The 24700-nt window shown below is 43.1% G+C and overlaps 1 protein-coding gene across 1 annotated transcript in view; it reads right to left on the bottom strand.

Annotated features, from left to right (window-relative positions):
• Positions 1-2591: 2591 nt before the first annotated feature.
• Positions 2592-24700, bottom strand: part of brinp1 (bone morphogenetic protein/retinoic acid inducible neural-specific 1) — a 100661-nt gene continuing 78552 nt past the window's right edge. The window contains exons 6-8 of the mRNA XM_066712613.1: positions 14161-14397; positions 12422-12644; positions 2592-5666 (exon numbers count right to left, since the gene is read on the bottom strand). Of these exons, the coding sequence (XP_066568710.1) occupies positions 4526-5666; positions 12422-12644; positions 14161-14397 (1601 nt within the window). The 3' untranslated portion in view covers positions 2592-4525. The remainder of the gene's footprint in view (positions 5667-12421; positions 12645-14160; positions 14398-24700) is intronic.

Consider the following 24700-nt stretch of genomic DNA (forward strand, 5'->3'; position numbering starts at 1 on the left):
GAATGTTTCATATCTTCTAAATCCACTTCAGTTCAGTCTTGTGTTCGACCTGTCAGCGCTACCTTCTTTTTTTACCCATATTTGCTTGTTGTTGTGTTGCATGTGATCTCTTTTTAACCTTGTTAGTGTAGAAACTGTTTCACCTCTGTAGCATTTCATCTTGTGCTCGGAAAGCTTGGTAAACCCGCGGTCAAGAGAAACTCTCTGGGCTCCCCACACATACACGCGCCTATTTTCACATCGATGAACAATGATTCAGAATACATTAACGTTAAGTTATTTTAAAAGAATGTTAATGGATTTCTACCCTTGCAAACCTGCAATATTTAACTATGCATATTTGTTTCCAAGCCTCTTTATCAAGATAACAGCAATTATCCACAACAAAGATCAGAACATTTTATAAAGTTGATCATAAATGCACAGATTTATCCAGATGTTTTACATTGTTGTGTCCATATACAGATCATTCATATCACATCTGTGTGTGTGTGTCTGTGTGGGAACATAGGTGTGGAATCCAAAGCACCGTATCCACAAACCTGCAGGTGTCCTCCTCACATCCTCCCGTCTCTGTTTGGGAACGCGCATGTCTTTTCCCCGACCAGGTGTCAATTAAAAGAACATGCACACCTGGTGTCCTGCTCTTTTATTCATGTGACTGTAATGAAGAACACACTTGAGTAACGATGTGTGCTTTGCGAGCACAGCTGCACCTCCTGACGCAGCTAGAACCAGCCCTAGTTATGTCGGAGTCGTAGTTTTGGCTGGGGACTCAGAGGTGTTGCTAAATTGGCAGAGATGCTCTGCACAGTTATGCCGGGGGTGGGTGGGGTGAGGAGGGGGGGGCAGGGGGTGAGTTGTCATCTCAGTGCACTGTGGGAGCATCCCGTCAGGTCATCTGGAATTAAATCAGAGCCCAGTTCCTCTGAAGCTGAAGGGCTTTGACAACACCTGCTGCCGGGGTTTGCCAGTGGAAAGGGTACCTGTGCAGCTCCTCTGTGACTGGCTTGCCTTTGGCTGTGCAGGGTTTTTTATTTAATCTGCACTGGCAGGAAGGTGGAAACTGGATTGTTAAATACACTGACTATCGCTGAGAATTTAGGAATTTGTCCAGAACTGAGATGGAGCTCTGAGTGAATAAAAGGTCCTTTTGGAGCAAATGTTGGGCCTTTTAGCTGAGAGACGGTCAGTTTGAGTGCCGGTTCCTCACGGGGAGAAGCGCAGTTTGGGGCCAGAGTGTCCCCTCGCCTGGCAGTGGCCCATAGAGAGTCCAGTGTCATCAGTGAGTCTTCAGTGGACACCCCCGCCCCATTGCTCAGCTGTGCGGTCAGTGTGTCACGACTAAAACAGCGCTTCACAACGCACACTTTGGAGGACACTGGATAGGATTTCAGACTGGATAGGATCCTTGGATCACTCAGTTATTAATGGACACCAAATGAGCATGATGGGGCGAATGGGCTCCTCTCGACTGGTCACTGTCTTATGTTCTTATGTTCTTATGTTTCCCATCTCTCTTCTGCTGTACCACGCTTATCACTGTGTTTTTTTAAAATTGCTCATTAAATATATAATTTTCCTCACACGTCAGTCTAGTATTTGAATGTGAATGACAAGTGTCCACAGTCTCTGGACTTCCTAAGTGGATCTCCGAAATATACTAAAATTGGCTCTGCAGGGAAGGTGTCTGTTTATCTGTGCATGTGTGTGTATTAATATAAATAATTTGTGTGGCATATCAGTTACAGCATACAGCACTGAATGAGATTAAGGAACTACAGTCCTGCAAACTCCCTCTCTCTATCAAGAATCGGTGCTTACTTGAACAAATAAGAGAATAATAAACACTGACCAGTTCGCACTCGACTCCCCGTCTCTATCGCACTCACTCGCCTGAGAGTTTTTTCTTCCCCCCTCTTCCTTGTGGATATCTCCCAGCTGCACACAGAATCATAGCTGTGCTTATTAAATATAGCCTTTTAATGTGAAGTTCATTACATCATAGATGAGAAGTGCATTTGATGGGATACACTGTAACGGATACAGGGAAAGACAATAAAGCAGACGTGGTTGTAATTGCAGTCCAATCCTCCTCGTGTTGTGCTGGTGTGTGTGTGTGTGTGTGTGTGTGTGTGTGTGTATGTGCGCGCGCACACATCTATATTCATGTGTGTGTGTATGCATGTGTGAGAGTGTTTTTAAGATGAGCTGATGGCAAGTGTTTGCCCCCCCCCTCATCAGTATAAATGTAATTGTATGTAAAAATCCACTGAGACAGCAGTGAGCTAGTGACCTCATTTCTATTACATAGCTTCCTCGTACGCTGCGGGGGATTTATGCAGAATTATTTCCAGGAATTCGGCTGCAATGCGTCCCCGAGCTGCACAGATTCACTGTCCCGTGTTCGTATGATATATCCATTCACTGGATAAGTAGAAGTTTGCACTGAGTGTTTTGCTTTGCTGTGTACCTCCTATGGGAACATATATGGGAAACAATAAATACAATAAAAAACACAGATCAACACTGTGGCCGTGAATGACACAGTATCTGTTCTCCGACAAAAATGCAACTCCTTAGCACTGAAGTTTGATTAAGGGTCTGCTTTACTTCAAACTGTTTCCACAAAGATTTAAATATTTGAAATGGATTCAGTAGACTATATCCCTCCGCCACTCGTCCCAGACTCTCAAACAGTCTCTCTCTCTCGCTCTCTCTTCGTTTTCCTGCTTTAATCAGATTGCAACGTTTCAGTCTATTAGTGTCTCACATTGGCTGAGATCCTGACAAACTCTTTCCATGTCCCGTTGTCATAATGATGCGTTAAAGGGATAGTTAGCAGGCACTTAATTATATCATAACAATCATCATCACCATCATCATCAACATTTGCTTTCTAGAAGTGTAACAGATTCACTTTTGGAAACCATTCCTTCAGACCGGAGTTTTATCGTCACTGCAACAACTACAGCACGAGCAAACGGTCCCTTCACAGAACACAGCGAGGGTGCCGTCCGCTCACACATACACACACGCACAACACTGTTTCAAAAGCCTGGGTAAATAGAGCTTTCTGTCTTGGACTCAATGATACCTAGATACATCATGGTACAGTTTTTAAAATCATATCGGGCGGTGAAGCAGGCATGGATGAATCAACAAGCAACCAGTTAGTATTTATAAAAAATAAATATAATCAAAAATAAATAAATGGTACAAGTGGAATATGAGCACATGAGAGAAGCATCAGGGTTTTGGCACATAGGAACATGTGTGTGTGTGTGTGTGTGTGTGTGTGTGTGTGTGTGCGCGTTTCTTGTTCCTTGTCTTGTTGGACGGAGATCGTGAGAGTAAGTGGACAAGGCCTGATTATTCTCAGCACGATGATCAAAGCCTCCAGCCTCCTCCCAGCCCTTCCACGCTGATCTCTCTATAAATATATACGTCTCAGTGTTGTGTGCAGTGAGGCTGGCCGATCAGATTCCTAATTTGTGTGCGGCGATAAGATTCCTCATCCTTGACACCTCAGCCACCCCGAAGTTCATGCGCAGAGGCGGCGCTTTGAAGCCGCATCGATTGTTCATCTCTACCGCGCGGGGTTTTATTCAGGCTTTAAGAACCTGCTGGAGATGTGGGTGGAATCCTTAATGTGTGCGTCCGGCCGCGGGTGGCTGAGAGAGCGAGTTCAGGAGAGACACACGCAAACACACACACACACACACATGCGCTGATCATTGTACGTGTCCAAGTTACATACGGCAACAAAGATGAAAGCTTAAACAAACAAACACATCCTGAATGGAGGTCTGAGTTTCTACAGCCGAACATGGTGTCTTTATTTTAAAGACGACATTTGAATAGTGCGTTTCTCCCGACACAGCATTGCCGTGTTTGTGTAAGGAGTTGTGTGTGTGACAAAGTAATCGTGTGCTATGATGGCTTTCTAATATCACTACACGTAGATAAAATAATGTTGTAGCAACATTTTGAAGTCTCATAATTTATTCATATTAAACCTTCCCTTTTAGATTTTTTAGTTGTTGTTTTTTTTCCCCCCATTTTATTTTCACAAAACATTTTGCTAAAATAAAAAGATATATCACCTGGTCTACTCTTATGTCATTTTATTAGTAAGTTTTTAAAAAGTTTGTATTTATTTTTACTCGGTTAAGAATGGCAGTATTTGATGTACCTTTTTTCTTTCAGAGTAAAATCAAGGCCTCTTGATCTCCAGATGTTTCATTTCTTTTTTTTCTTTTACGTTCGTCAAAAGGAAACAACAAACATGCTCGGACAAATATGATACAGTCTTGTTAAATGGTTTTAGTCATATTTTTTTCCGTTTCTTAAGTTTTTTTTTTAATTTTTTTTGTCGTTTTTTTTCTCTTTCCAACTCAGAGATCTCTTTCTTCTCCTCTCTCTTTCTCTCTTTTTATGTATAATAATTACATTTACAAATTCAATTTTACATCAAAAAGCAAAAAGAAAAGAAGAAGGAGATAGGAAAAATAAAAGCGGCTCCTCAGCAGAGCTTGGCAGTCAGGTGGTCGGACTGTTTTAGGATCTCTGTGTTGTACATGTCCAGCGCATGGTTCACTCGGATCATCTCACTGTTGTTGAGCTTCAGCCGGTGCTTCAGCATACACGAGAACAGGTCCAGCTGGGGCTTCCCAGGGGCTACTGGCGGGGCGAGCCGGTTGATCCGGTCCCTGATGTCCAACAAAAGCAGCATCACCGAGGAGGAAGAGTAGAACTGGGTCCCCTGAGTGTACGACTGGTTGACCTGCTGCACGGCGCTGCGCAGGAGGTCGGCGTTGAAGCGCAGGCTGTACCCGTACACCTGCACGTCCGAGATCTTGATATAGATCTGCCTCTTGGCCGGGTCCGACAGGTCCACGGGCCCCTGCGCCGTGTCGTTGCGCAGCGTGGTGGGCACCTTGACCCGGCTGCGCAGGTAAATGTGCACCGTCTCGAAGAACGTCTTCCAGCGGTTGCCCAGTAGCAGGGTCCAGTTGTAGCACTGCGTGTTCTGGAGCCGCACCTTCTCCCAGCGTGGGTATCCGTGCTCACCGAAGGGCATGTTCCAGCCCTCCGAGTGGCTCCCGCTGAAGGGGTTGACGTAGACGAAGAACATGGGGTCGATGCTGTTGTTGCGCATCTGGCAGATCTTCATGGACAGCCCGATGATCATGTGGAGGTAGTCCATGCGGTTCTTGTTGCTCTTCAGCGTGAGGGACATCCTCTTGCGCCACCGCGGGTCGAAGAAGGTGTCCAGGCGGATCTCGCTGCTGATGAAGGTGGTGTGGACGTACAGGCGTGAGTCCATCTTCTGCAGCAGGTACTTGAGCTCCAGGTCCTGGAAGTCCAGGTCGGTCTCGAAGCTGATGAACTGCTCACTGCGCTCCGAGTCCACGTTCTGCGGCTCGCAACGGCCCCGGTACAGCTTGTAGCCCTTGTTGCAGGAGCCGCACAGGGAGATGTTGGCCAGGCTGCACATGGCACAGCTGTTGTTCCCGCCGATGACGCAGGGGATGGGTCTTTGGCACAGACTGATGCCGGTGTGGCACACGCAGGTCCTCTGGCTCTCGAGGAAGGTCCCCCAGAAGCCGTTCTCGTTGCAGTACAGGAAGGACTGGACCCGGTTGAGCCACTGCAAGACGGATCTGCGCGAGACACAAGCATAGCGGAACAACAGGGGGTTAACATTTTCACATTCACGGTCAAACAATAGGGCTGCTCTATGTTATTTAAATGTTCAAAACATCTCTCTTCCGCAGCCTCACATGTTATTGTAATATCCCCATATTTTTGTCAGAAGAAAGTTTTTTTTTTGGGCTCACAACTAAACCAAACCGCTTGTGATAAACAAGTGAGTCCTGCACAAGGTACTACAATCAATGTGCTTGCAGAAGATGCTGCCGCAGCCGGGCACGGGCTGGCACTCGTGTGTCGCCGCTGCACAAGCGCTGCAAGAGCACAAGTTACCTTGGCAACCAATAAGCACTTCACAATTAGCACAAGTGGCTCCGAATCTCTGCAGAAGCGCAGAAGCCACCAGAAACCCTGCTTTCCGCCTGTCCCCCTGCTCCACTGTCTGTCTGCTGCCTAAGTTGACAGAAGTTACACAACGAGAGAGGCTGCACATTATCCACGCTCACTCGATCAATTAGAAGCGCGGCTCTTTCATGTGCGAAACAATCCCTGCGTCTTCGCCGGCTCGTTTGTCACTCTGTGGTAGTCATGTACCGGATAACTCATTCAAACACAATATTTGCATAAATGGCAGTTCCTAATACTAGTTCTGACGAGCTGAAAAAGACGTGCAATGGATAGCTTTCACCCTCCCTCCCAGATTGACACATACAAATATGGTTTAACTGGCAGATGGTGCAGCGTGAGTAGACTGTGCATCCCTATCTCTTCTTTCCTGTTATTCAATCCCATATCTCTTGCACATAACTATGTATGTATTTCACAGGAGAGTTGCCCAAAGTCCAAAGTGTTCAGACCCTACTCCTGAGTCTGACCACAGTTCTACCGATTGACAGTCTCTGTGCTGAATCAGGGTGCCAGGTTGTTACGTCCAGTGCCATGTGGTACCTATGAGTCAATGTGTTTATCTTTGTGCCCATTTCAATATTCCCGTGATGTTTTGAAAGACAGGCTATGGATGACGTTACCGCTGGCTGTAATCAGGAAGTGCACTGTTTCCTGAGGCATGTGGGAGAAAACAACCTGAAACATGTTAAGTTGTATATATTTAGTCGTAAATCGAGTGATTTACTGAGAGCTGGCGGGCATCTGCCAAGCGGTGCCTGGCGTTCACACAACATTGGAAAAGGCAGAGAAGGCTCTCAGATGGGTAAAGCAGGGGATATGTGCTGCACATCGGGTTTTAATATTATTGAAACGATTATTTTATCTGTCTTTGCACAAATCCTGTAAATAAGTATTTATTTCATAACCTATAGCTTTGTATATGCAAGAAAATACAAATAACTGTGATCTACAATAAGCCTTCATATAACTTGACACTATTTGTTTATGTTGTGTTTTTCAGTATTGACATCAAATTACAAAACGGTGTGCATTGTTTACATAGATTGTGTGCGTGTGCGTGTCTATGTGTATATGTTTAGGCATAGGTTAAGGGGAGGCCAAGTTCGCCTCAATGCTGAGAGCACGTTAAATTCCCCCCCCCCCAATTTTGATATGAAACCTATGCCCCTGTGTGTGTGTGTGTGTGTATTTGTGTGTGTGTATGAATAAAATATTCCACAGGGAATGAGTTGGAGATGAGTGTAAATGAATGCTGTTTGTTTTCCTAAGCACCAGAACAATCCCAAATGCTCTGAATGAGGACGGCAGACGGCTCTGGTTTGAAGTGAAGATGAGAGAAATTATTCAAGCTCAGTCCTTCTGGGAAGGGAACCTGCCAATTCAAATTACGCAGATCTTTAGATTTCCGTGTTTGCTCTGGAGTCCAGGATGCTGCTGGAATGAATACATTTAAGTTGGCGTTTACATCATTTTCACTTGTGATGATTGTATAGCTAACAATTAGCATGAACCTGGCAGTGTTTTGTAAATTAATTTTCACTTAAACAGAGATGTATTCTCTTGTTTCGGAAAGGTGGTTTTCAAAACCACAGTCTGACATCAAATGATTGAACATTATCCACGTCAGCAAAGCGAAACCAGGTATTAGAGAAACCAATAACCTGCCGTAATGGTGTCATTACTTCCGATGTAATTACTTCAGAGATAGGAAGGAGAGAAAAAAATTGCCACCGATCTGATATTGAATTAACGTTCATGGCAAATTCTACAAAGGCTGGCGCGGAGTCATTAATCAGCTCGAATCAGGAGTTGTCACCGACATGAAAGGCTTTTTGGGAGAAAAACAAGACTTTGCGAAGAGGTGTTTCATGTGAGAATGGCCATGTTAACTTAAATAACTAAAAGGTGCACCTCACATCGAGTTGACAGGTTGGTGTAGATCACACATTTCCCATTTGATCAGATAATTGGAAAATGACTGCCTTCAAAGACGGGAGCCGGAGAAGATGCAGCGAAACCTCGTTGGTGAATCTTTGAACTAGCAATGTGAGCTGAAAGCTTTCATTTCCAGAAGTAATTGTGCAGATGTGAGAATGCAACTCTTTCCCAGGGACACGGAGCCGAAGCAGAGTTTCTCGGCATGGTATTAAACACGTATGGAAGCGTTTAATTATTCGGGAGGACTACAGGCTATGTGTTGAGGTCACCGCAGTCGTTTCTTTCCCTCTACGCTTTCTGTGTGCACTTAGTTAGATGGAACAACATTCAATTATGCTGTTGCGTTATATTGTGGTCTTCAATGTTATTACCATAAATAGCTCACACTGCATGAAGGCGAATGTGTTTCTGTGCACCGTGGGACAATCTGTGTGAACATCATTTATGCACCGATTCCACATTTTCTACGAGAGAAGTTCAATCCACAGGGCATGTTAAACAACATCGATTCTTATGTGATGAAGCATTGGTAAGAAGTATGATTATAAATGACACAAGGATATTTCTCATTGTGCCTCCTTATATTCTTTGTAAATGCTAACCGTGTTTCTGTTTATCAGCTGTTTTTCTCAAGCGTTTAACACATTTGAAAACGAGGTGGAACACATTTCTATACATGACTCAATTGATGTTTTAGTGGTAGTACTAGTAATACTACAACTAACAAATATTAGTACTGGTGTAGTGATATACTAGTAGTAATAGTATCTCTAATCACTTTATATCATGTACTTTAATTGGTATTGTTCAGTTCAGCTACTATTGTCTGACATTAAAATCACGCACGCACACACACACACACACACATGCACAGCAGAAACAGTATTAAAGCACACAGTCAGTCAGCCATAAATGCTGAGTCTGTGTGGGAGCTGGCGATGCACAGTTTTAGCCGTCATCGGCTTTCTTTCTGCTCCCCAGAGGTCATCCGGGAAAAAGACTGCTGCTCTGAATAATTAGCAGGCCTTGTTTGTGGTGCCCTCAGTCATCTGCTGAGTTTCTGCGCTCCGACTCTCTTCCCTCTCACCTCACAGGCACAAACTCGGGCTCCTGAGTAAACACGAACGCCGGCTAATGGCGTTCAGTGGGAGGCAGAGCCAGTCCCACACCTAGCGGAGCCAGGGGCGATGCAAGTAATTTCCAGCCCGTTTGGCACGAGAGATTAACGCCCTCTGTAAACACGTCTCTGACAATCCCGCGCTCTTCGTGGTAATAGGTAGTGGGACTGAATTGTTCCCGGGAACTCGCAAGACAGTTTGTTTCCCCGTCTCGCTCTGCTTTAATCAGTCCCCCTCTTCAGAGACGCTGACACATTCTGCTATCACCGCCTTTTGATAACACTTAAAATCACAAACTACTGGAACACAGCGGAGCAAAACGCCACTTATTAAATCATAGTGCAATCCTGACAAGCAAGTTGAGTGACAGTTGGATAGTAACTGGATAAATCAAAAACATAAAGAAACCCAAAACATTTGTTTAATGTCTGTCTTTCTGTTGAGAACCAGCTGGGCTTCTTCACACAACATGTACATTGTGTTTGTAGGTTTTCTATGGCTGGTGTGATAGATCTTCTCAGAACTGGCACTGCTTCAGTAAATTGGATACGTTTTCTGAAACAATTACACTGGCTTGTCGTCGTTAGTTTTGCCGGTGAGATTTGCATCAGATCATTCCTGAAGACAAACCAGCTCAAACCAGCTGCAGAAATCACCATCGGGTCTTTCTTGGCTGGAGACTGGCGTGACCCTCGAGAGTGAAGCTGCCATAAATTTCCCAGGTGTTTTGATTGACCATACCACTGTACCACTGTTATATATGGCAAGCCAAATTATCATTTAGAGATATCTTCAATTGCATTTCAAGATATCTTTAAATATTTAAACTCCATTTACAGATATCTGAAATGAATTAAAACATATCTTGAATACATTGTAAAGATATCTTTATTTCATTTCAAGATATCTCCAATTAATTTCGAGATATCTGCAAATCATTTAGAGATATCTGCAAATGACTTCCTGTATGTTGGCTGAGATTATCACTTCCCATTTACTCAATGCGTTACATAGAAATGAATGAACAAGAAGTCATAATCTTGCGCTACATACAGGAAGTCATTTGAAGATATCTCTAAATGATAACTTGGCTTGCCATAGTTATATCTATGTGAAGTTGTTACTATTATTCCAAGCTAACCGACGTCCTCTGAACATATGAGCTCACAGAATAATGGCACAGAATTGCGTTGCTGTTACACTGACTTCATTGAACAATGCTTTATGAAGGACGTTCGGTCGTTGCGTGACCCTCTCTCACGACCCTCCCTTGCAATTAACGGGGTCAGGCCTTTTCGAGAATATTTCAACACTACGCCCGTTGGCACATTTATGAGCGCTGGCACGAGGGCAGACTCTCACAGCTCTGAGGCCACACAGTGAAGCTGCTCATAATTCACATGCAGGACTTTCGTGTATCGCCTGGCTTTCTCGGCTAGAAACGTGAGACACAAATGTGATGAAAAGGGAACTGATCCTACACTTTATTTGATTTCCAAATGTGGAACTACGTTGCCTTCCTAACTCCGCTGGACTCTGATTCTGGCTGGGCCACTCGAATCGTCTGACCAAGTACTGACCCTGAATTGCCACTCAGACGCCCGCTGTGTTGCAGTCGATGCTTGTGCGTTGTGTCCGTGTGCAACGGCCTGACTGTTGTGTTTACTTGGTATTGTGTTGGAATGAATGGGGAGATTACAAAGCTGTATGCACAATGTCATATAATGCAAGCCCAGCATCTCTCAATGGGCTGGGTTTGAGACGAACAGGAACAACTCCTTTATTCAACTCAATCACAATCAAAACCTTTCAACAATTTCTACGCCATCACCATCCAGGGTTGAGAAGGTCGGGAACGGGATTGCATTGATTGAGCTGATTGGACGGTAATTGGCAGTGCTGTGGTTAGAGGCTCTCATCTCCCTAATGAACGGGCGGACACAATCTTAAAAGCACTCAAAGAGCCGAGGAAGATGAGTTTGAAAACAAGCTTGGCGACCAACAATCTGCAATTTCCCAAATGTCCAGAAAGAGGAGGCTCGGCTGAAAGCACTCATTAGGATGTACAAATCAAGCATTAGCATGGGCAGAGGGCCTGGCTCTCGATACCGGATGGAGGGAGCAATTTGCTGTGTTTCCATAGTGAGGCGACGGATCCGGCCTGCGTGGAGAGAGAGAGGCGCTGTGTACATTTTGATAGTTAAACCATAGAAGTGCTGATGGTCCAGAAAAATACATAGTTAGCCTGTTTTGTCCTCCACATCGACCACCCGTGACCGGTTAATTTCCATAAAATGTTCATTAAAGCTACCCATTGTAATGAAATAGTGCTAATGCTAATATGTGATTGATTCACTCAGTGCTTAATTCTGTATAGAAATGATCTGACCAGACAGTGAGCCACATGGATAACTGTAGAAACAGAACCCCTATCTCTCCCACAGAGAAGACATCTTCTTGCAGGGGTATTTGTGTCATCCCATCGTTGCCTAAAGGCAATTTAGGCTTCACAGTCATCACTCTCTCTCTCTATCTTAAGTAATGTTCAGACTGTACAATGCACTAGTTAGAGCTCATCTGGATACTGTGGACAGTTCTGGGCTCCACACTTCAAGAAAGATATCGCTGCTCTAGAGGCGGTTCAGAGGAGAGCAACTAGACTTATTCCAGGTCTGAAGGGAATGTCCTACTGAGAGACTGAGGACCTGAACCTTTTCACCCTGGAACAGAGGAGACTACGTGGGGACTTGATTCAAGTCTTCAAAATCATGAAAGGCATCGACCACATCAAACCAGAGGAGCTTTTCCAGATCAGCAGGGACACACGCACCCGGGACACAAATGGAAACTGGGCTTCAAGGCATTCAAGACAGAAAACAGGAGACACTTCTTCACACAGAGAGGCGTCACAATATGAACAAACTCCTCAGCGATGTGGCTGAAGAGACAATTTGGGAACATTCAAAAACAGACTGGATAGGATCCTTGATCACTTAGTTATTAATGGACACCAAACGAGCACGATGGGGCGAATGATTGGTTGGACACTTTCTTATGTTCTTATCTCCTCCGCCTATTTCTGGTTTGCCAGCGACTTAATTTTCCCGGTGGAGAGCAGTGTGCCCAATCCCAACCTGTCTGCAGGTCGCCTAACCCCCTGTAGCTTTGTCTCATGCCGGTGGGGAACTTTAAATGGTTGACAATGTAGGTTTGCTCTGCCTGGGATGGAGGGCCTTCAAGGAAGAGAAGCCTCCATCCTCCCCATTATTGTGCAACGGCAGTGTCACGGCGCAGCAGTGTACCTCTCTCTAGGCATCTGGTGGTGAGGATTGTGGTGGCAGCGGATGCTGAGGCCGAACAGTTTGCGTGCCGTGCGTTGCATCTTCAGCCGCTGTGCTTCCAGGGAGCTCTGGAGGAGCCGGTATCGTGCCTGCAGGTCCCAGTCGTTCCCCCAGAGCAGGTGCACGCTGCTCACCGGCAAGAAGTGTGTCGAGGGCAGCCTCCTGAGGAACGACTTGAACTCGTCTAGGAGAAAGAGAGCGAGAGATACCGTGTCAACAGAGCATGATCTGACTTCACCCACTCCCTTCCCTCCTTCTCGGTCCTGCTGTTGATAGAAAATGTATGAAAAACACATTTTACATTTTATTTTTATTTTCTCCCCCGCTATGATTAAATTTCAAGATTTCAAGTCCTGCATGTTTTTTTCTTTAAGATATTTTTTGGTCCTTCAGATTTAGCTGATTATATACAAGCTTTGATTGCTGGATTAGAAAATGACAAGGTTCACAATGCTCTGGACCTGTGTGCAGTTTCTTCAACACTGAGCCCTGGGAATGGCTGTCGAGGTTATTTTAGTGGCCGGACTGAAATTAACTACTCGAGATGCGTACTTGTGTTCCGGCGCAGCGCGTCTCCGGAGAGAGGACACTCCTAATTAGTTAAGTGAGTCAGTTTGCTGTCAGGGGTATAATTTGTCTGGTAAAAAGTAAACTTTGCGATATAATGTGTAAATCTTAATATATTTAACAAACAGTTCAGTCCCAAGTGTGATTTTCATTTTTGTTTATATTTTACTGACACAAGTATTTCCCTCCCTGATTTAAATCCTTTACGTTTTGCTCAGAGTTGAGTCTTGGGGACAACAAATGAAAGACTGACTCTTTCAGATGCCCATTTGACTGTGTTTTCAAAGACCTAGCAGTTGAAATCACTGTCTGGCATTAGCATCGCCTTCCAAAAAAAGGAGACAGACCCTTTGATTCAAGAAAAAGACCCCAATTTCTTCCTGATGCTTAACCCTCTGTTTTTGGTGGCTTCTTCTTTCTCCCCTTCCTCCTCCTAGTGTTGAGGCAAAGGCATTTATCTGGGGGCACAGAGTGAGGGCTGTGGGTTTGTTGGAAAGGGAACTTCTCCTTTATAATTTCTGTGTTGGAGGAAATGCAATCATTCTCTGGTAGCACATAGAGCATTGCCAGGTGTTGACATGAACTGAAAAAGTCCCTTTAGTTTTGGCCGGGTTCAAAGGCACACTTCCTGTAGCTTAGAGCAACTTTAGCTTCCATTGAGTGGCTTCACACATCAACAACAGTAATGGTTTTCTCTCTCAGTCTTTCCTCTGTTCGTGTTTCTTCTCTTCCCCGCTACAGTAAGTGAGCAGTGCTTGCATTTCTAGCCCTCCTGACATGGACTTCAATTTGCAAAACCCTGCAGTATTGTTGATGTTGCCCCCTATTTTAAACCCAGGTTTGTTTCATGGACCCTTGCAAAACAAGCAAGTAAACAGTTTCCTCTGGGAGTGGAGAAAGAATTGGGGGGGTTTAGTTTAACTTTGTCATCAACTATAATAACACATGTGCTGATACCGTAGTCCTTTGTTTTATTCTCTTTGTTTTCCTGATCCTAGCTGTTTAAAGGGCTGAGCATGCACCAGGCACCGCTTAATTGCGAGTTCCCACCCCAGAGACGCGGCACCATATGCTCCGTTGCCATGTTGTCGGGTTTCAGATTTGCTAACCCTCTCTCGCTCCTCTCTCCTCACCTGAATTCTCAAAGTCCTTGTACGACGTCGCCCAGGTCTCGGCCATGGCCACCAACGTGTTCTCCATGATTTGGATGTCGGTGACGGGACAGTTGCATTGTGGGAACTCCTCGGCGCACTGGCAGATGCACTGGCTGTTCCGGCACACGTACTCGCCCTCGCCATTGCACATGATGTAGCTCAGCGCCGACTGCACAAACTTCTCCTGGAGGTATTCGGGGAAAATGACCTGCAGACCTGCAAGGAGAAGACGAGAAGAGTGATTTAGTTTTGGTTTTGCCCAAGTTTGTACTTAGAGACCACACACAAAAAAAGGTTAATTATATTTGTCTCCAGCTCTTTTTCAATTTGTTTTTGCTTCTGAATTAGTTTGGTGGAGAATGGTCAGGTTTAGTTGAGTTCACCAATGCTTTGGCTGATTGTTTCATATTGTCCTAATTTCAAAAGCTACCTTTCCTACAGATATATGTCAGATCAATTTACAAGAGTAACAGACATCATTGTAACATAATTCACGTGAATTCCTTGATGCCCCAGTGATGTTTCTCTTAGTGGATTGCTAACCACGTTTAAACAGGGTGATGTACAAAATAATGTATGTGTGTGCTAATAAGTGGTTAATCTCCTTGTCTGGTTGGGTTTTTGTTTATATAACATGCAACTCATTGGATACATTTTCCCGGGACGCTTTGCAGACACCCTGTGAGATTCTGTCAGAGCCAGGGGAAAATAGATGGGATGGGGAAGATGGCGATTAACTGGAATGTCTTTAGGAATGGAATAAGACTGTCCAAGGACAGTGAGATGCGCAGACACGCAACAAGAAAATAATAAATGAGTCCCATTGTCCTCTTAGGTGAGAACATATCAGGGAGGTGCTTAAAGACGTTTAGGTCTCTGAGACAGTGACAATAAAGAATCTGTGAAGTCCTAGGAAACATAAGTGACAGATTAGACCCGTGAAGCTGAGCGCACTCACTCAACATATTCACGGGGCGCTCTTTAAGGCAGGTGGGTGAGAACAAGACCCCGAACTTGGCTGCTGAGGTTTTACTGCAGAAATGATGATGATGATGATGATAAATACGGGTTCCTACCAAATTGCAGGACGAAACGAGCCATTTCTGCCTTCATTTTAAAGGGCTTTTTCTCTCCCACAAGCTGTCTGCAGAACTGAAGCCAATATTTATTTAGCTTGATGTATTCTTTACCATGAAACTTTAATGCCTCGTGTGGGGATCTCCAGATGGCCAGGCCAGGAAGGTACACAGCTCACTGCCAGTAACTGAGCCAATTACTAAGTTCGAAATGTCACAAACTGGAGACCATTTTCCTTTATTAGCACGTCTCCCCCCCTGGTTTGAAGTCTACAGTGATTTGAAGGTTGTTGCGCCTGGATGTGATCAAATGTGGAGAACATTCAATATCAGAGCTATAGTCACTCATAATGGGGGGGTGGCATTGCTTTATACCTTCAGCTACACCTCAAGGTATGTGCAGATACCAGCCACAACAAAATCCACCTTTCAGTTTGATATAGTGAGAGCGAAAGCATTTTTTTCCCCCTAATTGCTCAGCCCAGTATATACTGGCCGAAAATAAATAAATAATGGCTGACGCCCCAGTTTTGGCAGTGCTGCTTTGTCTTGCTCTAGTACGTGAATCATTGTCTGAACTTTTATGGTACGGCTGCAGTCAAAATGAAATAACACAAAATAAAATATTAGACTGGTGATAATGAAATGCCACACATTCCCAGTGAAGGCCTTTTGCAGATTTATGCCCTGGGAGGTAGATAGCCTTATAGACTGTAATCGAAGCACCCCTAAAAAAACATCATAATACCAGTTTTATTCATAACGACCAGCTGTCTAAGCATGAACACCCCCTGATAACGGTGTGGGCACAAACGTGGGCACACGTGTATAAAGTGTTAAATATACTGTGTTCTATGAGTTACACGCATTACACACATTAGAGAAGAAAAATAGAAAAACACCACACTTTACGGCAACACCGTCCTCAAGTTACACAGATCCATCTTTCAACCGTGTAACACAATATGCTTTACATTAATAATACATTAATTCAACCCACAACAATGACAACAAACACTGCAATCATTGCGTGCAGATCCACAACGAACTATTCACAAGTGACTAATTACTGAGCAGCGCCGAATGAGAGGAGATAAAAGCCTTTAAGATTTAAAAGGGCTTAATGACTTACAGATTGGGGCAAATCATCTAAACGCTGAGGGTGGAGATGCTTACATCATGGATTTTAATGGCGGTAACTCTAAGAAGGGATTTTTAAAACCTGATTAATCTCCTCTTGTAATTGATATCTTTAAAGAGGCAGATGGAGAATACATTTGAAAGGAATGTGTTTGAGTTGATTGTCACTCAAACAGAGATATAGAAACCACTTTGCTACCAACCTTTTATTTTTAAAACCCATTATATTTGGTGCTGGAGCAGGAAGTTTAAGGTACATGTGTTGAAAACAAAGGAAGAGGTCAGAGGCAACTTCTTTCTTAAGCATTTCTGTTAACATTAAACTCTCTCCAGATTACTCATACCAATATACATCTCTTACATGTTTGTTCATTTATGTATGTATTTATTTCATACATGCTGATGAGTATGCATGCTTCCTGAGCTGAGAGTTTAGGGGGTTTGGCAGGGCATAGCGTTATGAGCCATGTCTTGGAAACACAAGTTTTGATTTCCTCATGATTTAAATAAGCATTATTTAACTTACTGGCACAATAAAACATATTACTAGAATGGGATGTTAAATCAAGGTGAGGCTTTGGTTCCCCTCGCATGAATAGTTAGGAATTTCAAACTTCCCCTCAATAATAATAATATCAACAGTCATATTTGACAGTATGCACATTTGGTAATCCATTTAATTTCATAAATATAGTTCCTCTTTTAGACTTATTAGCCTAACGAAAACTATAGGTTTCATCAACTGGGGCCCGTTCAGTTTCCTGTACGCTAATTTGTGCATTGTGGTCGGGCAATCGGGTTCCCTCCATCCCTCTGGGGAGCTCAGAACACAGAACGACTTCACTGTGACAGGCGTGTGCACCACGGAGGCTGAGGGTGAGGGCAGAGCACGACCCATTCACCAGGGTTCGGTAGCTTGTGCCGCCAGTAGAAACGCTGCATGTAAAATGTAAAGCGGTAGAGCGATGCCCTGCACTTCAGCACGGAGGAAAGACGCTGCAGGAGCCTCAACATCATTTCAGGGACTCGGGCGGTTCAGGTTGTAACTGACAGCAGTGGCAGCCCTCTTCGGTGCCCTGGTGGTTGTATGATCAGAGCTGCCTCCAGCGTTTGGACACCATCTTCAGCCTCCTCTCTGCTTTTTCTGGCTTAATTGGAGAGCTAAGGTCCACAGGAGACTGATTATGGTGCAGCAGTGCCCCTGGAATCCACAGGCAACGCGTATTATGTTTACAGCTCTGACATAGATTACTGTTGGAGGTGGAAAGCACATAAAAAAGTGTTGCTGCAATCTGCAGGTCCCTTACAATGAACTGATTAATTAGAGGCTTCCTCGGCATAAAATGGACACACAAAAAAAGAAAAAAGGAACTGGCAGCAATTAATTTGCTGCGAAGCCTGAGGTGCAGCCGACGAATTTTCTTTCATTTCCTTTGTGAGTATTAGTGGGCACTATGGTAAATACCTCTGGATGCCAAGATAGACTTTTATTTTTTTAATATGGAGAATAAACTTTTTTTTTTTTTTTTACTTTTATGTCCTTGGAAGCAGTTTTGCTAATGAGATGTGACTCGATTGCTGTTAGATACTGGAAGCCGCAGCTCTTTTCATTTGCAGGTAGGGAGGCTGATAATGAAGGGGGAGTTTTAGCACCGCAGAGCAAGCTGGCAAGTCTACAGTCATCACACAACCCTGACACCTTGTGAAGGACCGTGTGAGAGAGCCATGGAAGAGACTCTTTTCTGCTGTTTTTCTCTTAATACTTCTAAAACCCGGAGCGATCTCGTCTTGCCTCCCTGCCAACAGCTCCTCTGATGCTTCATTTATAACATTTAGAGTCAATGAATAAGATCTGCGTACATGAAGCAGCAGGTGTGCAAAAACACACTCATGTGGATTGAACATAAGAGGCCTGGACACATACTACATACAACATAATGTTTTATCAATGTTAGTTGAAGTCACAATATATATAGAGTTAGGTCCATAAATATTTGGACAGTGACACAATCATTTTGGCTCTGTACGCCACCACAATGGATTTGAAAGGAAACGTGCTTAAAATGTAGACTTTCATCTTTAATTAATTAAAATGCCCCAAGAACAAGCAGGATCTAAAGACACTGCAGTGCAGGCCTGGCAGAGCATCACCAGGGAAGAAACCCAGCATCTGGTGATGTCTATGGGTTCAGACTTCAGGCAGTCATTGACTGCAAAGGATTCGCAACCAAGTATTGAAACTCACAATTTAATTAATGATTATGTTAGTTTGTCCAAATACTTTTGAGCCCCTAAAATTGGGGGGAGCACATATAAAAATGGGTGTAATTCCTACACCGTAGGAGCACATCATGATTGTTTCCTTTCAAACCCATTGTGGTGGCATACAGAGCCAAAATTATGACAATTGTGTCACTGTCCAAATATTTATGGACCTAACTGTATAACATTTTGCATAATAGCAAAGGGGTTTTCATAATCAATGAACCACAATAATTAACACATTTATTAATGTTTTAGTAGTGTAATTTCAAATTCCTTAAATGAAATATATCCAAAATGTATTCCTTTATTATTGGATCACAGCTAATGCAGTGCTATTGTAATAAAAGGTCAGTTTGGAATAACAATTTGATAGGGCTTCATAGTTATTTGAGGGAGTTTGAAGTGAATAATTGTTTGTGTTAATTTCTATGTGAAGGTTTCCACGTGGGTAATGAATACGCCAAACGAGAAATTAAACGCACATTGTGGCTGCTTGTGATTTTCCGGGGCTGCTGTCCGGCCCTTTGGTGCTGAAACGGTCACCTCCACAGTACAAGTAAAGGGGCTTTAAATCTCTCTCTCTATTCCCTGTTTTTTACTCATTACAAATATTCATTTATTCTGTAGCAAAGCCTTTCTAACTAATTGGTGTCGGTCACTGATGCATAGAGAGAGGTGCAGCTAAGAATCCACTGAGATTCGCCTCTTGCTACCATCAATGTCTGTAATGGAAACAACCCGACACAGGTTTGAGTCTGTTCCCTACTCCGCCACCTCCGTGTTTACATGTGGATTTTAATGGCTTGGATTCCTAACCAGCGTTGCCGTGATCAGTGAACTAGTGTTGTGCAGCAGTGCAGGAGACACTTCTGCCCCGGCATCACAGCAAAGGCAAGATCACACCGTTGCCAGAACTGTCTAACTGTCTGTTCTAGTGCCTGTGTTACTACGTTCAGACTACGTCTCTGCTGTTTGTCTGGTGAACGCCTGCTGAACTACCAACTGGTTCCGTTTGTTTGGCTCCATTTAAAGTTTACCTCAGCCGTGTCTGCTTAATCAAGGATATTCAAACCCATGCCAATATTAGGTGGACTCTGAGGAAGAGTGTGACAGAAGGATTTCGCTGATGTGTGACTTTTACTCAAAAAAGATTCCATGGTATTAAACCTGTCCTGAAAATCTATATGTGAATCGACCCAGACGCTGAGGTAATATATGTAAGGAATTTAAAATATGCAGCGAGTTGTCAAAAAACAACAACCAAAAAATACTTTCCTAAAGCTAAGGGGATCAGTTTCATGCTTCAAAAACTTGCAGCTCAAACAACAGTTTATAATTTTTAATATGGGCATCTTTGTGTATATATTTACAATTTTTCATCAAAGCAATCTGCATTTTTATAACTCTGGAGTGCCTTGATGCCTGAAACTACAACGGCAGCAAAAAATGCAGAAAATGTGACAGCAGATAAGGGGGGAAATATTGGTAAAAAGAAGCTGTCAGCAGCACGGTTTTTAAATTGGAAAACTAAAACCCTGATCAATAAAACAAAAGAATGTCTGGATCCATAGCTCAGCAAATACTTAAGTCCCGTGGCAGCTGTCAAGACCCAGCTCAGGCTAAAATGAAAAGTTGCTGATTTACACAGTTGAGTATTTCTAGAAAGAAATGTACACTTGATTGACCACTTCCAATTGAATGGAAACTTTCCTGCCTCTGGGAATTTTCAGGAAGTTTCCATAGTTAGATGAAGTGGCTAAAATATTTTATATTTAATAAATCTGAACCCATCGATCAACAGAAGGATCCTGGAAGCTCACAAATGCAAGGGAATTACACTGTTGGAAATAGTTAATGTATTTTAAAATATGTATAGGCCGACCTGCCTTATTTATTAGTTCTAGATTATGTTACTATATATTTTTTTAGGGTAATTTTGCTTGAAAGGTGTCCGTCATCTGTGAGGGATTTTTGTAGCAGGTTTATGCCTCAACCTCTGCAAGATGCATTATACTGTAAAATGTGTAAAAATCAAGATTAAAGTTTAGACAAATTCAAGGAAAGAACTGATGAGCAACTCATCCATCATGTTGGGAATGAATTTCTTCTGGCTTATTTTATTAATTTTCACTTCCCTACTTTGAAAACTGTTGGCTCAGGCTGTCCCAACATATTCATAAATCTTGTTAGATAGGCTAGTGGCTTCTGCAAAAAGCAAATTACTTTGCTTTTGTTTTCAAGCTAATTTATAGCTGCCATATCGTAGGCAATTGTGGCAGAGGAAACAGGAAGCCGCAGTAAATAAGGCCGAGCCTGTTCACTGGCTGATTCGCTTTCTGGGTAGAAGATTTATTACTTAAATTAAGCACATAAATTAAAATACCATCCTGTCAGAGACAACATTTATTTTTAATTTTCTAGTGTTTTTTTAATTCTCTATTAGTCTTCTAGGGCTGAATGTTTTGCATATGTTTTTCTGGGATTTAAACAATTCTGTGCAGAAACAGAGACAATCTTGTGTTTTTGTTGATGTTTCTACACTTACCTGCTATGGGATTTGTAAACTTCTGATTTAATCTAAAATAAGTGTAAAATGAAGTTCGGGAGGTGGACAGCTCATTCACAATGGCAGGGTCACTGTGCCCTTAGTCAAGCGAGTCAAGTAAACTCTACTGACCTTCTACTACATCCAGCTGTTGCTGTTGACCAAACTCTTGAAATTTAATTGGTGGACTAATATGCCATAACATATTGTTCATTTTGAGACTCACTTCTTAATTTATTTATTTTAAACTTGTCCATGTTTTTTCCATGTCTATATAATATTTCCTAGGTATTTATCTTTCCATTTTACCTCACACCATTTCATTGATATGTTGCACGATTTGCCACATCTGAATTGTGGTGGGGTGGTGGGGTGGTGGGGGGGTGGGGGGTCGGTCCGAAGCTAGCAGGTGTGTATGTTCAGTCAGACCTGGCACTCTGACCTCGGCTTGGAGATCCCAGTATAGATCTTAAAATCCATAACATGGTCACAGCGATCAATAGAAATTCATTAAGGCAGGGAATGTGGGCAGGCTCAGGTGTTTAGTTCTGAGCACAGCACTCCACTTCTGAATCAGATCTCAGTTTTGGGCATGCGGACCACGTACCCTGTGACCTGTACTTGTTATTGCACTCTTATTCGTGCAACAGTGTCAAATGAAGGAGACCTATATCTTTTTTCTCTCTCTTTACTCCTGCCAACGGTAATACAAATCTCTCTCAGTTTCAGATTTAGCCTCACACACATTGTACAGTGAATATATATATAGAGAAAATGTGAGGCTTTGAAATATAACTTCACTGTGACTGTCTGTGGCTCAGAAGAAGAAGCAGCACCCCAGAGCTGTAGACGCTGCTGAGCGCTGAAGCAATATTTCACTCTGTCCAGGTATCAGTTATACTGTTTTCCTTTGCTACGTTTTACATCCATCAGATTGATACTGTGAAGGGGTTTTAATACGAAAACGAGCCTTTCGTTCTGTGATTTCTCTTAAAAGTCCAGAACCTGTGTTCCTCTGGGATGGAAGGTAAATAGGCTGTTCATTGCAGTGATGAGTATGTGTTATAAACAGGGAACTCTTTTTCTACCCTGCTTTGTAAATGAACTTCTAGTATCTTGGCTGAGTAACAATGTGCCCATTTATTTTAAAATTGAAGTCAAATCTTAGAGGGATATATTGGGGAATTGTAGCAACACAATATATCAACACATTATAACTGCAAACTGTATTTCTCTTTAGAGGCTTTAGATCAGATTTATGCTGCATTGCTATTTGCATAGGAATGGCCAGATATGTACACCTGAATAAAGGCAAGTTCAGATTATATGCAGAGTTTTTATTTTTTATTTTATTTAAATACTGTGTTTTTATTTGTTTGGTTTTCTTGCACAGCAGGTATTAAAAAGCTGAATAGCATATCTACTTCCCCCTTTAGAATTAATTTTGAGCGAAAAGAACAAATTAAAAAAACACTTCAAATTTAATAAATGAAATAAAATAATGTAGCTTCTGTGACTGAGAGGTTTTTTTGTATAACTGAGAAAGAGGGCCTTAGGATTGTCAAACCAGAAGTGAAAAAAGCACATCCCTTGTTCATTATAAAGTTTAATTAAAATGAAAACAATGGCAGGAGTTTGCACATAAATGGGTTTCCTGTCACCATGCAGCTGAATGCTAATGATGCCCGACTGTCTGTTTCTACAAGAAGGATCGGGAACAACCGTGTAATTGTAATCACTTGGAATTATGAGAGACACATCTCTGAGTAGAGAACAACAAACTACTGCAATAAACCAAACACACTGATACCAGCGCCCCTTTTAACATAAGTCCAATAGACCAGTCTGCTATACATCTCAGTTTTAGCCACCGTGTTCAGGTGACTTTGACTGAACTAATGAAAAAGTGCTGACCTGTATGAGAAAACACAACGGGAACAACAAACCCTCCCCATCCATTTTCACCTGGAACAGAGGAGATTATGTGGGGACTTGACTCAAGTCTTCAAAATCATGAAAGACATCGACCACATCAAACCAGAGGAGCTTTTCCAGATCAGCAGGGACACACGCACCCGGGGACACAAATGGAAATTGGGCTTCAAGGCATTCAAGACAGAAAACAGGAGACACTTCTTCACACAGAGAGGCGTCACAATCTGAAAAAACTCCCCAGCGATGTGGCTGAAGAGACAATTTGGGAATATTCAAAAACAGACTGGATAGGATCCTTGATCACTTAGTTATTAATGGACACCAAACGAGCACGATGGGGTGGACGGCCTCCTCTCGATTGGACTCTTTATGTTCTTATGTTCATTCACCTTCTGGGGCAAAAGCCCAGGTAGCAGTTTAAAATCAGCCCCAGCCCTGGCTGAGCCTTTTTAGAGAAATGGCTTCTGTTGTCATCCCTTCCTCTCACCGAAATGCACAGATGACTGGACTAAGATGAAACCTCAGTAACCTAAGTAACTCCCCCCCCCTCCCCATGGCATGGACTTCAGATGCCTACCGTGTTGTCCCCCCATCACCACCCAAGAAAGAGAATAACATGGAGTGGTTTCTCTGGTCTAGTGACCTTGGGGAATCTCATTGACCTCCAGAGTGCAGGTCTGTGGCTCCATCCCGGTTCTGGAGCTGATGAGGGTTTTTAATGCTCCATCTGCATCGAGGCTGATTAATTCCCCCCCGGCTGCTCCGACCCACTACGTCTGCGGGATATTAAATCTGATATTTCCGCACTCTACCGGAATGATTGATTGGATTGCCCGGCACACGAGTGCGGAGTAAAGAGGCACGATAACTCTTAATTGAAGTTTTTGCTCAGCCTCCTCCCCCTCCTATCTCCGACATTTTCTACTTTGAATGAGGTACTTAATGAGATGCATCACATTGCAGACTGGGCAGTATAGATGCGTATGTGTTTATTTATTTATTTATTTGGGGGGATATTGAACTACGACAGTGCACAGCGCTGAGGAAAGATTATATTATATTCCTTTTTCAATCCAAGCTGTACTTAATGACTTAATTTTGGGAACACTTTAGCCGAGCTCCTGGGTAATGATTGTGCAGGAGGAGGAATGGCCGCGGTTGCTAAGCTCCCGAGTTAAACTGATGGCGACCCACGCAGAACTTGATTAGCTAATCTATAACTATCACATATGCCCAATTATAAAAAGGACTTCGACTGTATCTTGGGAGGTATTATAGACGTGAGAGGAAATTGACTATGTATTCCCATATTGTTCCGCTCCATATGTCCAAAATGGCCCCGTTCCAATTTAATACAGATGGAATTGCAGCATATTTTCTTTCTTCCAAAAGGTGGAGAACATAAGTGTAGTTGTGTATCGCTCTTTATGCATGATAAAACCCCTGACAACAAAAGGCATTCGTTAGTATTCATGTGTGTTTCTGAAGGTTTGATTTGTGTGTGACACTACATTAGGCTTCGCACAAAACCAAGAGCTAAAGACACCTGGATCTGAAA

The sequence above is a fragment of the Amia ocellicauda genome, chromosome 9, assembly GCF_036373705.1.
Source record: "Amia ocellicauda isolate fAmiCal2 chromosome 9, fAmiCal2.hap1, whole genome shotgun sequence".
In the NCBI taxonomy this organism is placed as follows: Eukaryota; Metazoa; Chordata; class Actinopteri; order Amiiformes; family Amiidae; genus Amia; species Amia ocellicauda.